This window comes from Myotis nattereri (genome assembly GCF_964212035.1).
Source record: "Myotis nattereri genome assembly, chromosome: 4".
Classification (NCBI taxonomy): domain Eukaryota; kingdom Metazoa; phylum Chordata; class Mammalia; order Chiroptera; family Vespertilionidae; genus Myotis; species Myotis nattereri.
The window spans coordinates 3,058,211-3,074,597 of record NC_138079.1 but is presented as its reverse complement, the minus strand read 5'-3'; the positions used below and the strand labels follow the sequence as shown (position 1 = coordinate 3,074,597).

Here is a 16,387-nt window from a genome sequence, read left to right as displayed (position 1 = left end):
CGGCGCCGGGAGGGCTCCTTCGCGGCTCAGTCCCGGGCGGCGGCGGGCGGGCTGCGGGCGGGCGGCGGCCCTGCTCTGGGGAGGTCCGCCCTCCCAGCAGCCCACGGAGTCGGCTGGCTCGGGGCGCCCGGAGCTCGGTGGGCCCGCGGCGTCGGCTGGACTCGGGGCTGATGTGGGAGCTGGGAACCCCACGGCCGGGACGCCCCAGGCTCTAGCCGCCCCGGGAGGATCCGCTCCGGGTGCGGGCGGGGGCGAGGCTCAGCGAGCACCGCTCCCCGCTCCAGCCCCGCTCCAGCCCGGGCTCCGAGCAACGCCACCCTGCCAACAAGTCCCAGGCACCGAGGGCTGCAAAAGGAAAACACAGAACAAAACCAAAACTCCAAAAAAAAAAAAAGAAAGAAAGAAAGGTTCCACATGACTCTGCCAGCCGCTTTGGGAAATCAGAATAAATGCCTCCAAAGCACCATTTTAAAGGGGGTTGGGGGGGGGGGTGCAGAGTTCTGCCCCCGCGGGTCAAGCTCCCGCTGCGAGGGGCTGCGGGCCACGCGGCCCTCGGTCCGCTCGGGGTTCGCGGCCTCAGCGCGACGCTGCCTCCCGGCTCCACGGCCGGGAAAGGGCCCGGCATCGCGGGACGGAGCCGCCCGAGCTCACCCACGCGGGCTGGGTCCTGCTAACTCACCCAGATCGTTTTAACTGGTTAATAAAGCAATTGACACTCAACAAAACCGCCGTCGCCGCGGGAGTCCTTGGCAATAAAGTGAGAATCACAACTACCGGTGTGTTGTCGTTGTTAACTGCCTTTATTACCATTACTTGGTAGCCCTAAAGAAAGAAAGAACAGAACAGAACAAGGAACAGGGCTGGAGAAGAGAGATCCTTTCAGACCCAGAGGCACAGAAAGGAGATCCCTTCTCTTTTTTCTCTGAAACCAAAGCCCCGGTTTTTCTGGATTAGCCCTCAGTGAGCCACCACCAATAACGCCGGGAGAGACACAGGAGCGCTGAGCACCGCGTTCGGGGTGGAGTATAAATGGTTAATGGCGACTCCCTTAAAACGCATAAAATTTTATCTGACTCTTGGCCCTGATTTAAGGTACGGATGCTTTATATGGTCGTGCTCTATCTACAGGATTAGACGACACAGAAAGAGTGAAAATAAGGAGAATGAGATATATTCTATACCTGTTTCCTGAGGTGAAGAAAATAGGTTCATTTCATTTTGACACCCTTCCCCCCTCCCCCCCCCCCGCGCCAAATTAAGTGCGAGGGATATTAGAAAATATAAATCGTCCAGTTATGTAATTTTCCTATCAGAACACCTGACTTATGGAAACTGGCACCCCCAACTGTGATTCTGCTCTTGCAGACCGATTCCGATGCCAGCTACACACAACAAGTCCCCGGAGTGAGTGCCCAAGCCAAGCCATGGATCAGGGAAAGCTGACCAAAGCCCCTCTCGTCCCCTTCCTTCTTGGTTCACGGAGGTAGGAAAAGCGCTGTCCCACACTGTACATCATTTCCCACGGAGCCAACTAAAAATCCCCTTCTATCTGCCAGGGATTGTTGGGGGAGGAATTAAACCCTGAATGTGTAATGCTCCTTTGCAATTGCAATCAAAACCTACTTAGATGTTTTGAAAAGTATCTCGAGAACATGGTATTTGTTCAGGGACCTGCATGTAGCATTAAGTCTGATGTGGAATTTTCCCATTTTAAGTAAAGCAGAGAAAGAAAGCAACAACAACACACACACACACACACACACACACACACTCACACACACTCACACACACACTCACACACACACACACACTCACACAAAATCCAGGCCTAGGGGTTCTAGGTGTATTGCTGCATTTTGGAAGGTGCACTGGGCAGATGCCACAGAACCAAGAGGAACTTATTAAATCTCAGCTTCTCAAAGACACTGTCAAATGTACCTGGGTGGCCTGGCAGTCACAGGAACTCTACTCCACAACATCCTTCCTTCTCTCTCCTCAGCAGGACACCTCCCACCAGGGCCTCCACACCACCGCTGTTTTAAAGGATGTATTTTTGAACCCACCAAATATTCAAAGGTCAAAATGAGTCCCTTTTTTGATAAGAGAGGGTCTAATCCCCCCTTTGAACACAAGAGGTCGCTCCTGGGACCAAATACTGGGGGAAATATTGCTAATCACTATTTGATATATTCTATAAATACATTACAGAAATTTTTTACAGATACATTTAATGCATTAAATGCACACATCAGCGAAGGAAATGGGACTAATCTGTGATTCTATTGGAACTTCCAGGTGAAGGGAAACAATTAGGACCCGCTATCCAAACACATTCTGATGCCAACTGTATCAGCAAGACACCACTCCAGAGCCAAACAACATAATCATCGGGTTCCCTCAAACTGCCCCGTTGGACAGGGGCAGCGTCTGCTTAATCTTCACATCCATGGGCCTGGGAACTTGCTAGCAAAATAATTGTTTACAACACCAGTGGGCTGCGGCAGGCAAAACGCACTGTCCTCCCTTTAGTATGACATTGCCCGGCACTAACGGTTTTCCTCCACGGGGCACGCCAGCTTCTGTCTGGAACTGCTCTCACCATCAGCGATATTCTTGGCACAGCTCATTCATTTAGGGAGTTACAACGCCACAGAATGTGTAGCTGGTGGGAAGGAGGGCGCTTTGTGAATTTCAAATATGAGCCCTCAGGCTTCTGGCAGCTTCCCTGGTTCAATTCCACGGTATAAAGGCGGCATGATGGCATATGATCGGTTAAAATCCTGTTTACTTTCTGGTGTTACACTGGCATCTCTTTTATTTTCCTAGAGTCAACTTGGTTATCTACACAGGAAACATGCCCGTATACTGGGAAGCCAACGTCAGTTTTGCAAAAGCAGCTGACAAAAGGCTCCATCATAGAACAGCAGAGACTAGAAATTATCACCCAAAACCAAAACCAAAAATCTGGTAAACTGATCAACCAATTTGTGCATCCGTCTTTCTATAGCTCTCTTGCTCTCTCTCTCTCTCTCTCTCTCTCTCTCTCTCTCTCACACACACACACACACACACACACACACACACACACACACGGACAGAGCTCACAATGAAAATAAAAGAGATGGGATCCAGTTAGAGATCTTCCTTGGGAGAAAAGAAAACACCACAAATGCATGTTCTTGAAAGAGCCTCGGCGAGGCCAGGCGGACACTCACGCATCTTGGCTTCTCCTGAGCTCAGGCAAACCCAGCCACCGAGGCCGGCTGGCGGCTGGCGGCTCTTATCAAGGGTGAGATCTGGGGAAAAGATACAAAGAAAGGAGTTTCCTCACCGCCGGCCTCGTTCCGGGCAACAAGACACCAAAATTACCCCTATTCTACCGTGGCCTGAGTTTGTGGGCCTCTTCAGCTAAACCTGGCAGCCACGTTAGATAAGGAATCACTATTTAGAAGCTTTGGGGGGAAATGTGGGGGCTCCTGGGGGCGGGGGCGCTGAGACTTTGTCTTAGGGAGACGGAAAGATGCCAGGAACATGGAAGAATTTACTGGAACGGGTTCCCGGCGAGCTGCAGCTGGCATTCATTCCTCTCCAGGTTGTTTTCAGAGAGAACATGAGGATATCCACGCCCGGTTAAGTGAAATCCGTATTTCACAGTTTTATCTTAGACCCCTCCCTACTCTCGCCCTCGGACTAATGCATTTTAGAAATCTCTAGAGAGACATAGGAATTTGTCTTTATAATGACCGAAACGCCACCAGCTAATTGTACACGTTTACTCAAAGACAAAGGGCAGGAGACCAGCAGAGAGAGAGAGAAACTGGGCAGGACATAACCTCTTCACAAACTCGAAACTACTGGGAGGCCATTTCGTTTGGGGCTCGTGTGAGCTTCCTAACTCCAAAGTGAAGCTGGCACAGCAGCCGCAGCGGGGCGCGAGGGGAGAGAGGAGTTCGCGGAGCCAAGTGGGTTTTACCTGCGCGCCTCCCACCAGATCCTCCGCTGAGGCCGGCGCGCTCCTGCCCTTCCACCCCGCGTGTTTGGAGATCGGGGCTCGGAGGGGACGGGGTCCCGGGGGAGCAGTAGCGAACAATTCCTCTGGGTGCGTTCATCCCACCCCCGGGCCGTCTTCTCCGAGTCAGCTCCCAGCGGGCCCGGCGGCACCAGCTGGGGAACTCACCCTCCCGGGCAGCCAGGCGCGGCCAGGCCCGGAGCTGTGCGCCCCAGTGCAAGGTCGAACCAAGCCAAACGGGCTGTTCCAAGTGGCCCCTTTGCTAGCACCCGGGGGGGACCTCATCCTCGGGAAGACCTACCCACCAGCCGCTCGCCCGCGGCGGTAGAAAAGTGAGCCCGGCGCGCAACACGGCCGGCGGGCACCCCAGGAGCGCTGGGCGGAGGAGCGGCGCGACAGGCGGCGAGGGCCCCGGCGGCGCGGCCGGGAAGGAGCGAGGGAGGGGGCGGGAGGAGGCGCGGCAGCCGGAGAGGGAGGCCGAGGCCCGGTCGGCCGGGCGGCGAGCGCCGGGGGAGAGCGGCGGCCCCGGCACGGGCGGCCGGGGAGCCCCCAGCCCGTCCCGCGGGCGCGCCGCGCGGTCAGTGGCGCACGGCGGCGGCGGGGCTGAAATATGATAATCAGAACAGCTGCGCCGCGCGCCCCGCAGCCAATGGGCGCGGCGCTCGCCTGACGTCCCCGCGCGCTGCGTCAGACCAATGGCGATGGAGCTGAGTTGGAGCAGAGAAGTTTGAGTAAGAGATAAGGAAGAGAGTGCCCAGCCGCGCCGAGTCCGCCGCCGCCGCAGCGCCGCCGCTCCGCCTGCTCCGCCGGCTCCGCCGCCTCCGATTGGACTCCCCGATCGGCGAGGGCGCGGCGGCCGGGCAGCCCCCGGGCCGCGGTCCCCCCCTGGCCCGCAGCTCCTGCATCCTCTCTGTGGGCTGTGCACCAACCGTGCAACCACCATTTCACTGTGGACACTACTCCCTCTTACCGATATGGGAGACATGGGCGATCCACCAAAAAGTAAGAGGCTCTTTTACCTTGTGGGGCTCGGTGTGCTGGTCTGTGCGGGGGGCTCTCTGGCACGCGTGCCAAGGGCTCTTCGGAGTTGGAGTTCTTGCCTGGAGAGACACACGGAGACGGTGGCTTTGGCTCCCGGCCGCCACGCCTGCATGCTCGGCTGTCGGTTCTGATCTTCGGGAAACGGATCAGACCTGGGGTTGGAGTTCGCCCGTGCGCCCCCCGAAGCCCTAGCCTTCTGGTGCTACGGGGCGGCTTCCTCCCGGGGAGCCCTGAGCTCTCCGAGACGGCGATTCTGTCGCAGAGGTCTGCCTGCACGCACAATACCCGGCGAGGTGAAGCAGCATTAGACTTGCAAAGGAGAACGAGTGACAACTGTATTGATGTGTGCTCTTGCTAACGAGAGCCAGTCCCCGGGACCGTTCGAGAGCGCGCTTCGTGGAAAACACAGGCATCCCTGCGTTCCCTGAACGCTTCTAGTCAAAACCTTTTCTTTGGCTTGACTTATTCATAATCGTCCAGGGTGGCTATGGCGAAGAGGGAGGAGGGGAGAAACAGAAATGCAAAATGAACGGGTTTGATGGTGTGCTAGGCTTACAAATGTGGACTATTCAAATGTGCATTTTACATATATTCCACCTCCTTTTTTGAAAAAAACGAGTCAGGGTTTTGATGGCACGCTTCAATTACCATTCCAAAGTGCAATGCGCTTTAAAGAGAAAGAAAGGGAGAGGGGTGGGAGGAGGAACCTCCCAGCGTATGCCCTATAAGAGAGCGATCCTAAAAGTGTGTTTATCTCGGTAGGAAGTAAACGGTTAGTCAATCATGTATTTATTTTCATTTCAGAAAAACGTCTGATTTCCCTATGTGTTGGTTGCGGCAATCAAATTCACGATCAGTATATTCTGCGGGTTTCTCCGGATTTGGAATGGCACGCGGCGTGTTTGAAATGCGCGGAGTGTAATCAGTATTTGGATGAGAGCTGTACGTGCTTTGTTAGAGATGGGAAAACCTACTGTAAGAGAGACTATATCAGGTATGCCGCGTACATTCTGCTTCCTTCGCCTCCTGAGATGTGCCTGCCTCTCCCCACGCCTCATTTATTATTTGGTGTAAAATGGTGTGACTTCGCCTGTTTTCCTAGTTTGCCTTAGTGGGGTCTGGTGTGCCAAAGTTACCCAGAACGTGTATTGCATAAATTAAACTAAGCTGTTCATCTTACTTTTTAGGGGAAACCACTGCAAAATTTGACAGTGGTTTTCATAAGTGATGTGTTACTGAAGCTTGTTGAATTGCTCTTGGAATTTATGGTGCTCAAAATATTTTTCTTTTTCACCCTCCCCCTCCCAAAACAAACAAAAAAATGCATAGAGGGATAAATTGGGGTTTCTAAATTTTAAAAATATTGATTTTTATTGTATTGTGCAGTATTTTCCTTTCCGTATGCTTTAGTTCAGGGTTTTATTAGTAACTTACAAATTCTTTGGAGATGTCAGTGCAATGGGCAAAATAAAAGTTTGACCTAAACATGCATTTTGAAATAGCAAGTAGCCTTTTACTTTTAGGCTAAGAGTTTCTACCTTGAAAATCTAAAAACAAACCCAGATATTTTCTGCAAAAAGGACGGAAATTTAATCTTTTTAAATATTAACCCTTTGGTGACATCTGACTGTCTTTTCTTTCTTATCTTATCTGAGCTGATGAATTAGACAGAGCAGATCAAATTGCCCATCATCCGTCTACGAACAATTGGTATATTTAGATAATTGAACAGCTTCCTTTCTCACATTAAAATCTGGTAACTGATAAAATGAGCGAATTGCCCATACCGACAAGACTAAAAACCACATAAGGGGACTTTCTGAGTTTTCTTTTTTCTTTCAGTGTATTCTGCGTCTAAACTTCATGCTTTGCTAATCTCATACATTTTTCTGACCTGGGTATATATGTGTGAGAAACTTCATTTCCTGTCTTGGGAAGCCAGTCGAATGTATAAAGAAAATTTTATTGTTTCAATAACAAACCGAAGAGATAATACCTTTGCTAATATGTTAAAAATATCAAAGTTACATATTTTTAAAAATTCTCTGGTGGCTATTAACAAACAAAAAATTAGCTTCTTGTAACTCCTGGAGTTTCTTTCTGGAGCTGGGAACTTATTTAAAGTTTAGTCAAAATTTAAGTATGCACTTAAAATTTTTCCTGCTCGCTTCGTGTCCAGGATTTTGTATTATTTTAAAAGCACGAAGTGGTGAGTAGAATCTTGATAGATCCAACTGAGCAGTGCAAAGAGAAGTTATGGAGACTTTGATGGAGGTGGGGGGCGAGTGGGAGGAAGTGGGGAAGCGGGGAACCCACGAAGGGGGAGGGGTTTTCCAAATGGTTTGGTCACCAGCAAGGTGAAGCCCTCATCCTATGAAATGGGAGATCTCACCGAGAGGAGGCGGAGGGAGGCAAACTTTGGAATCTACCTTCTAACCTCTGACAAATGAGCCCTTTCCCATTGTTTACCGGATCGGTGTGTGAACGGGCGATTCTGGCGAGGGAGCGCTCACTTCGCGCCTCCCGAGCAGTATCTCTCCCCCGCGGAGATAGGGCTGTGCCCCATTGCAGGACTGCATACCGACCTGCCAGGGCCTAGCTCTGGAGACACGGTGTAGAAGGAGCCCATTGCAGTTAGCCCTTCCTCTCCTCTCTCAACCCCTCTGTGTGTGTGTGTGTGTGTGTGTGTGTGTGTGTGTGTGTGTGTGTTAACCTCCCTTTGAGATCCTGTAGTTGTAAAAGCAGGACAGAGAGGTCCTTAGGTTTCCCAGGGCCTTCTCCCCTTGGGGGAGTGAGGTGCCCCCTCCCTGCTTTCTGCGGGTCACTTGGTAGCAATGCCCGCTTCTGTTGTCGCCCGTACCGGCCAGGGGCCCGGCCAGTGCCGCCCCGAAGGACCTACCCGGGAAAGGTCAGCCGCGAGGAAGAGGCCTGGCTCTCCCGCAGACTGAACTAGCGGCAGATGCTTCGGCCCCTGGAAAGGGGTTGAGGGCAGCCGCAGCCGCAGCCGCAGCGGATTTAAAAAACAACAATGAAAGGACGACCGCGGAGGAAACTTTCTGTTAACATTGTTGCCCGCGGGGAACCTCTAGTTCCGGTCAAATCGGCGCGGACTCGTGCGGGATGGATCTGCAAACCTCGGTTTCATTTTGTTGTTTTGCTTGTGCATTTGCGGGGGGAGGGTGTGCACACCGCGTGGCGTGACGGTCTCTTTTTCCCCTGGATGGAGGCCTTCTGGTTGCAGGTTTTGAGACCTTTTCTAGAACGTGTGGGCCAGCGGGCACCCACTCGGTGGCTGATCGCTGCGGCCGCGCGCGGCCCAGGCTTCAGAGCACAGGAGGCATTTGTCCTCGGCGTGGCCTGGGCGAGCGGAGAGGTGCGCGGAGACCGGAGAGGGGTTCGGACGGAGGCAGAGGGGAAGCAGGAAAGGGACAGGGAGCGAGACCTCATGGCGTCGGTGCTTCCGACCCCAGCTGGTCTGTGGATGCCGATCTCGGGGGGCTCAGGGCCTTGGGGCCCCGGTCGTCGCTGGTCTCAGACGGGACAGTGTCCGCCTAAGTGACCGCTGCCCTGTGCTTCTCCCCGGCCCGGCCCGGCCCGCCCAGGTTGTACGGGATCAAATGCGCCAAGTGCAGCATCGGCTTCAGCAAGAACGACTTCGTGATGCGCGCCCGCGCCAAGGTGTACCACATCGAGTGCTTCCGCTGCGTGGCCTGCAGCCGCCAGCTCATCCCGGGCGACGAGTTCGCGCTGCGCGAGGACGGGCTCTTCTGCCGCGCGGACCACGACGTGGTGGAGCGGGCCAGCCTGGGCGCCGGCGACCCGCTCAGCCCCCTGCACCCGGCGCGCCCGCTGCAGATGGCAGGTACGCTCGGCCCCGGAGGAGGCCGCCCGGGCCCGAGGAGGCAGCTCCGAGGCCGGCGCCGGGCCAGGCCGCGCACCCGGCCCGCGCGCACCCGCGGCTGCCGCCAGCGACCCCGGTCGCCCCGGGGCGGTCGCTGGGGCGGTGGCCGCAGGGCGCCCGGGTGCGGGGCTCCGTGGGCACCGCGTGGCCTGGGGCGGCCGGGTTCGGTGCGCTCATGGCCCCTGCTGCCGCCGCCCGCACACCTGCGGGGTTGCACACGGGCGCACGGGAATGCACACCAGGTGCTCACAGGTAGACACACGCCCGGGCAGCGCTTCCGTTCACCTTGGCCTTCGGGCCGCGGCTTCCCGAAACCGGCCCCAGCTCCCGCCCGGTACTCGCCCCGCCGCTGCCTAAGGAGGGGGGTGGAGTCCCGGCCGCCCCGGCCTCTCCTCCGACCCAGCGAGGGCAGTTCGGTGCCCGAAGTCACTGAGCTCCTCAAATCCCTCTTCTGCCCCCCCCCACGCCAAAGCGTCTTAACAATGTATTTTCATCCTTTTGTGGGGAAATGCGCATGAGAAGATAGAATAACTGCAGGCCCGTGCGCAGGGCTGTAATTTAAAACTGTCAACAAACTAATCTGCAGTAATTGCCTTTTAAAGGGCGCCTGCCCCTTTAAACCATGCCTTCTGAGGGACCCGGTGAGAATCTCCTCTCTGGGCCGGTGGCTGTAACACCGAATTGACCCCGTGGGTGTTGCCCTGACCCCTGGGGGTCCTGGGAGGTGTGGGATTTGGACCCCGCAGGTCGGGGAGCCTTTTCCCAGGAAGGGGAGTGAAACAGCCCGGTCGCCTGGCCAGGAGCGGGTGGAGGGGGGGGGGGGGGTGGAGGAGGTGTTCAAAGGCAGACACTGTTTCCAAGCCTGCCTTCCGGTCATGAACAGATCTGCCCGCTGCATTTTTAAAGTATCGATTCCCTCTAAACCTGGCGGAGAGAGCTGCACTCACCCCTCTGCTGGCTGGCAGCCGGGAGAGGTCTGCGGGGATGTGCGACGCGCTGGGCCCGGGACAGAGCCAGAGGGCGGCAGCTCCTGCTCAGGCTACCTGTGCTCTGCTGCTGGCGGGGGGCAGCCAGGGGGCCAGGGTGCTGGGGCAGCGTCAGCAGCCGCACTTCCCAGCTGCCCTTCCTCATCTGGAGCCCAGGCCTCAGCCAAGTTTCAGTTTTCCTTCGCCGGGGCTCAGCCACGTCGCAAACACCCAGGTAGATGAGGACTAAGGAAGACCAAGGACTGGAGAGCCGGCCCAAATGCCCCATTTCTTTAGCCCCTGGACACGAGTGGCCCCTCCGCACTGAGTCCACGGCCCTCCGGCAGGACTGTCCTGGGTGGCAGACACCCTGGCTGGCAGTGCCTGGCGTGTTCTGCGTCCCCTTCCCCGGAGCCCTCCGTGCCCTTGGCCCAAGCGTCCGGAGGTGGGGGTGCTTGGTGTCACCTGGGCCCGCCCTGGGTGCTGGGGAAGGCCCGGAGGGAGGAGAGGGGACGCCGAAAGGGGCCGCCCGGGCTCCGAGCCGGGGCCAGGCTCTGGGACGCGCGCCCCTTGGCGACCTGGGTGTTGACAGGGCAGGGACAGGGGCAGCTCGGGCGCGGATGACTCCGTTGTGACCACCGATCAGAGAGCGAGGTTTGGCTCCGCCTCGGCGGCCAGGCTCTAGGCGGCGGGGAGCGGGACCCCCGGCCCCTGGCCCGCGCTCACGGCGCCCCTCGCCCCGCAGCCGAGCCCATCTCCGCGCGGCAGCCGGCCCTGCGGCCGCACGTGCACAAGCAGCCGGAGAAGACGACCCGCGTGCGGACGGTGCTCAACGAGAAGCAGCTGCACACGCTGCGGACCTGCTACGCCGCCAACCCGCGGCCCGACGCGCTCATGAAGGAGCAGCTGGTGGAGATGACCGGCCTGAGCCCGCGCGTGATCCGGGTCTGGTTCCAGAACAAGCGCTGCAAGGACAAGAAGCGCAGCATCATGATGAAGCAGCTGCAGCAGCAGCAGCCCAATGACAAGACCGTGAGTGCCGCGGCCGGAGGGGGCGGGAGGGCGCCGGCCAGGGGCCCCGGCTGGTGGCCCGCAGGCCTCCGTGCCCACCCTGCTCAGGAGCAGGAGCCCTGGCAGGCGGCCCCACACCCCAGGGCCAGCCTGAATGGGGGTGCAGGCTGGAGTGGAACTCTAGCGGGTGGGATGGTTAACCCACCACCCCGGCCTTCACGGGTGGGCTCATGCCCCTCAACCTTGTCCCCATCCACACAGCGACCCCTCTGCGGGCAGGCGAGAGGCGGCCAGGCCTGGCTCTGGGTTTGACATTTGGGTCCTCAGCTCTAGGTGCCCTGAGAGGGAGGGACAAGGCTTGGCTTTCTATGAAATCCAGGGTAGGGGGGGAGGGGTATCCTGGAGGCCCCCCGGGTCCCCTGCCCTCCACCGGCTAGGCCTTCTGCAGCACCTTGAGGCTTGTGAGGTCCCCCAAGGTGACCCCAAAGACAGGGCACCCTCTGCTCAAAGTCAAGCCCAGGCTGCAGAGATGTCAGGCCCTGGCACTGTCCCCCCACCTCTCTCCTCCCTGGTCACAGCAGCTCCCACCACAGGCCTTCTGGTTAAAAGAACCTCAGGAGTTCCTTTTTCCCCCCTCTTTTGCTTTTTACTGCTTTGGCCCTATTTTTAAATGCCATAAAACCAGCTGTCATTAAACTTGGCAGGCCGGCCCAACCTGGGCCGGGGCACTTTCTAAGCTGGTTAGTGCTTAATAGTACAACAGCCGCCAGACCCAAGGGCTGGAGGGTGGGGGTGGCCTGCAGGGAGAACCGCCTGGAGAAAACCTAACCGAACAGCTCAGTGAAACTGCCCAGGAGGCCACCCTGTCTAGAGCCGAAGGGAGGCCTGTGGCCTGGGAGGGCTGCCGGGGCAACTGGGATTCGCCCTGAGAGTCAGGGAAAGAAGGAAGTTACAGCAGAATTTGGTGTAATGAGGGCCAAGCAGACCTAATCGTCCAGCCCCCAGAAGCAGAAAAACAAAACACAGTAAAACAACAGGGAACCCCAGCTCACATCCTTAGGTGCAGCAGATTAACGGAGTCAATAAAGGCCACCATAGAGATAAGATAATGCCTGGGCATATTTGTTTAGCCCGCGCAGACAATGGAGGGAGGGCCTTTGCTCATTAACGTGTTGGGGTGGGGTGGGGGCCTCGTTTACAGAACATCCAGGGGATGACAGGAACTCCCATGGTGGCCGCCAGCCCCGAGAGGCACGACGGTGGCTTGCAGGCCAACCCGGTGGAGGTGCAGAGTTACCAGCCGCCCTGGAAAGTACTGAGTGACTTCGCCTTGCAGAGTGACATAGATCAGCCTGCTTTTCAGCAACTGGTGAGTGTCAGCTCCCAGCGCAGGTCTCCACCAGCAGGGAGGTTCTGGTGTAACCACCTCGAAAAGAAAGATCCCAGGGGTGGGGGTGGGGGTGGGGGGACGGGTGCGTCCCTGGGCCCAGGGTTGGGCAGAGATGAGGGTGGTGTGGGGAGGAGGAGGAGCAGGCTTGCAAGGAAAACAAACCTCCCGTGAGCCTTTTCTGTGAGCGCCGTCATTTGACCATCCAGGCTGCATTGTCTGCCAGTCCTGCTTTGATGGATTGGCTTCAAGGTGCCCGACTAAATCACCCTGCGTGGGAAGGCGCCGGGCTTGCAGAAGCACACCTCTCCGACTTGGGAGTGCGGAGGGACTTGAGAGAGCACCTTGACACTTTAATCAGCAATTAGTGTGTGTTTCAGGGCCTAAATCAGAGCGATGTTAGTAATGGTGACGGGCAGGATCAGTGTCATTACCAGTGGGCAGCAGGCATCTGTCTGGGTGCGGGTTCAGATACATCAAGAAAGAGTCCAGTTATTATTCAAAGACAGGACCGATAGGTTGTGTTACGATAGCCCTTTCTGGGACTGCCCTCATCTGAAATGCGGGACTGTTGAAACATTTTTAAGTATAGGAGTTCAAATTTCACACTTAGTGACATACTGCTGAGCATGTATTTAGCAAAAGGGAACACGAGTTCCGACCCATCAGAGAGATACCAGGTGGAAATCTCTTAGAAAGCTTTACACATCCAGAAAAGAGAAAAGGAGCTCACCTTTCACCTACAAAAGGCTTAAAGGTCAAGATAAGTAAGATCATTAAATATACGTCCTCTGTGGTATATGTACACATAAGACTTTTTTTTTTTTGCTTAAATAGTAAACAGCCCTAGAGAATCTTGTATGACATCAGATCTATCTTAAGAGCTTGTTCCTTTCCTTGGAAATGCCTGTTTAATTGAGGGTAGCTTCTTACCCTTGCATTACCGGGAGGGCATTTTCTTCCGCTGTGGCCACACATAGGCAATGGGCCAGAGTCAGGGTTCCCCTGGCCTGGCCCAGGTTTCTGTCTGTAAATCGGCCAGGCTGGGAAAATCTGAGGAGTCCTCCGACCTCCCAGTGGGAAAGCTGAGCATCGAGGAGAGGAAGGCGCCTCTGGAATGAGGAACCGTCACTTCTTTAAAGTCAGGTTAATCTCATGAGTTATTTGGGTGGAACCTGGACCCTAGAGGGCAGGTGGGGGAGAATGCAGGGCAGCTTCCGAAAGGGCAGTGACTGATGTGAGCAGAAGGAGGAACCCAGGCAGGAGGCTCGGGTGGGGGCTGGGCAGAGGAGCTTTGCAGCAGCAACGCTACTTTCTGGGCTCCAAAGGAGCCCCGTATTTATAATGCGATGACGTTATAATCTCTGGGTCTCCTCTGGGAAGGGAGAGCCCGGCTTAAAGAGAAAGAGGAGATGAGGAGACGGAGAAAGGCCCACAGGCTGCAGGGCCAACGAGGAAGGAAGCCTGGGGGCCATCACTCTTCCTTGGGGCCTCCCCGGAATCGCTGGTCACAGGAGCTGAGTGTTATGGATTTTCCAACTCCAGGGGAGAGGCTGTGATGCCTGGAGGAGACAGCACTCGCCTGCTCCCCCTGCTCCCCGGGCAACACGTAGCCGGCAGGAGGATTTTATCTTGAGCATGCGTGGTGGAGTCGCGATGCCATCCTACAGTGGGAAACATGTTTGTTCTTAAATAATTTAAGGCAACATAAGGTTGGGAATTCAGGTTCAGCTCCAACAGGTCTCTTGGAGGAAGGAAAATGGAGAGGGTTCCTCCTCAAATCCTTTTCCTGGGAGGCTTGCTTTAAGCCTGTTAAAATGGAGTCCCGTACCCGGATAGCTCTCTCTGCATATCCCTCTGTCCACACACACCGGTCCCGCAGGCACCCACTCACAGGCGATCCGATCATCCTTTTCTGCATGTGATCAAAGCCCCCTTCATTCACTTCTCAACCTTCCACGCAGGTCAATTTCTCCGAGGGAGGACCGGGCTCGAACTCCACCGGCAGCGAAGTGGCCTCCATGTCCTCGCAGCTCCCGGACACCCCCAACAGCATGGTGGCCAGCCCCATCGAGGCCTGAGAACACTCACGCAGATGCATTTTTTTCCCTGTTGGAGACAGTGGGCGCCCATCCCGTTGAACTCCGAAACACGAGTATTTAACGACCCAGTCCATGGAAACTGAATTGAGGAAATGAATGCTCCATGAAATGCACGAAGTCTGTTTTAATGACAAGGTAATATGGTAGCAACACTGTGAAGACAATCATGGGATTTTACTAGAATGAAAACAAACAACAAAGCAAAACCCGAACCCAACACTCACTATCCAGTGACCTTAGGAGGACTGAGGAAAAAAAAAAAAGACGTTTTTAAAACGTAGAGGATTTATATTCAAGGATCTCAAAAAAAAAAAAAAGCGCGCTTTCATTTCACTGCCCATCTAGAGAGAAGCAGACATAGCGATGTTTCTAGTCCGCCCCGCTCTGAATGGTGCTGTTTCTGTGTCGGTCCCCGGCTTTGCCAAACAGGAGCCGCAGGCGGAGCGGCTGAAAGGCCCTTTCAGGAGAGGGCGCTGGTCGGCGAGGTTTCCAGTTGACTTAACAAGGGGTTAATTGAAAGCCTGGGTTTCTTAGCATGTCCCTTTATTTTTTTCCTTTGGCCCCTTCTCCCCCGCCTCCTCTTTTTTTGAGATCCATCCTCTATCAAGAAGTCTGAAGCGACTTTAAAGGTTTTTGAATCCAGATTTAAAAACCGACTTATAAAGCATTGCAACAAGGTTACCTCTATTTTGCCACAAGCGTCTCGGGATTGTGTTTGACTCTCCTGTCTGTCCAAGAACTTTCCCCCCAAAGATGTGTATAGTTATCGGTTAAAATGACTGTTTCTCTCTCTGTTTCTCTCTCTCTCTCTCTCTCTCTCTCTCTCTCTCTCTCTCTCTGGAAATAAAGAGGAAAAGAAAAAGGAAACTTTTTTTTTGTTTGCTCTTGCATTGCAAAAGAATTATAAAGTAATTTATTATTTATTGTCGGAAGACTTGCCACTTTTCATGTCATTTGACATTATTTTTTTGTTTGCTGAAGTAAAAAAAAAAAGACAAAGGTTGTACCGTGGTCTTTGAATTATATGTCGACTTCTATGTGTTTTGTCATTTTTTTTTCCTTAAATATGTGAAAATCAAAGCGCCATATGTAGGATTATATCTTCAGGACTATTTCACTAATAAACGTTTGGCATAGATAAATAAATAAATGCAACGGCCCAGATCCCTGTTTTATATGTTTACCAGCGAGCCTTCAGGACGCCTGCAAGTAGGGCTGCCTGCGAAGGGGGTAGACCGCAGGCCCTGCGAGGTTTCCCTGTTCGGTGAAGGCTGAGCTTGCGGGCCTGCACTGCGGTGGTGGGACCGCCTAGCTCAGTGGTTCTCAACCTTCCTCATGCCGTGACCCTTTCATACAGTTCCTCGTGTTGTGGTGACCCAACCATAAAATTATTTTCGTGGCTACTTCATAACTGTAATTTTGCTACTGTTATGAATCGTAATGTAAATATCTGATATGCAGGATGTATTTTCGAACGACCCCAAAGGGGTCGCGACCCACAGGTTGAGAACCGCTGGCCTAGCTGGAAGCCTCCAGCTCTCAGCGGTAGCAATATTACTGGTTTTTGAAAATTAGATGCTGTCCTCCTGCCTGCCCCCACCCCCCCACCTCTCCTTCCTCCTGTCCCTTTTCTTGCCCTACCCCCCTGCACCGCACGTCAAATAGGAAGAGAGGATCCTGCTTTATTTTCTTAAAGGCTAAGTGCTTTCTTTCAACCAAAGTGACCTGCGTGGGACTGTGGCAGGGACTCCTATTCAAGTGCGAGCTCTTGCTCACAGAGGGGCTATCTGCGTAGCCAGTGGGGCCGGACATTCCTACGGGCGCGGCCATCAGCCCCTGGAGAACTGCTGTATTTATCAGGAGGAACAGGCGGGGAGAGGAGACAGATCAGCCTCTGTGTCTTCTTGGCTCCCGACCCGGTCCCCAGCTTGTTCCCTAAGCCCTGCACCCCACCCCTGACTTCTCCCCCAA

General features: G+C 55.0%; 1 protein-coding gene across 1 annotated transcript; it reads left to right on the top strand.

Annotated features, from left to right (window-relative positions):
* The first annotated feature begins 4,703 nt into the window (after positions 1-4,703).
* Positions 4,704-15,398, top strand: ISL1 (ISL LIM homeobox 1). The gene is made up of 6 exons (XM_081089932.1): positions 4,704-5,011; positions 5,855-6,044; positions 8,653-8,912; positions 10,662-10,948; positions 12,129-12,296; positions 14,279-15,398. The coding sequence occupies exons 1-6, from the start codon at positions 4,984-4,986 to the stop codon at positions 14,393-14,395; spliced, it is 1,050 nt and encodes a 349-aa protein (XP_080946058.1). The 5' UTR covers positions 4,704-4,983; the 3' UTR covers positions 14,396-15,398.
* Positions 15,399-16,387: the final 989 nt, after the last annotated feature.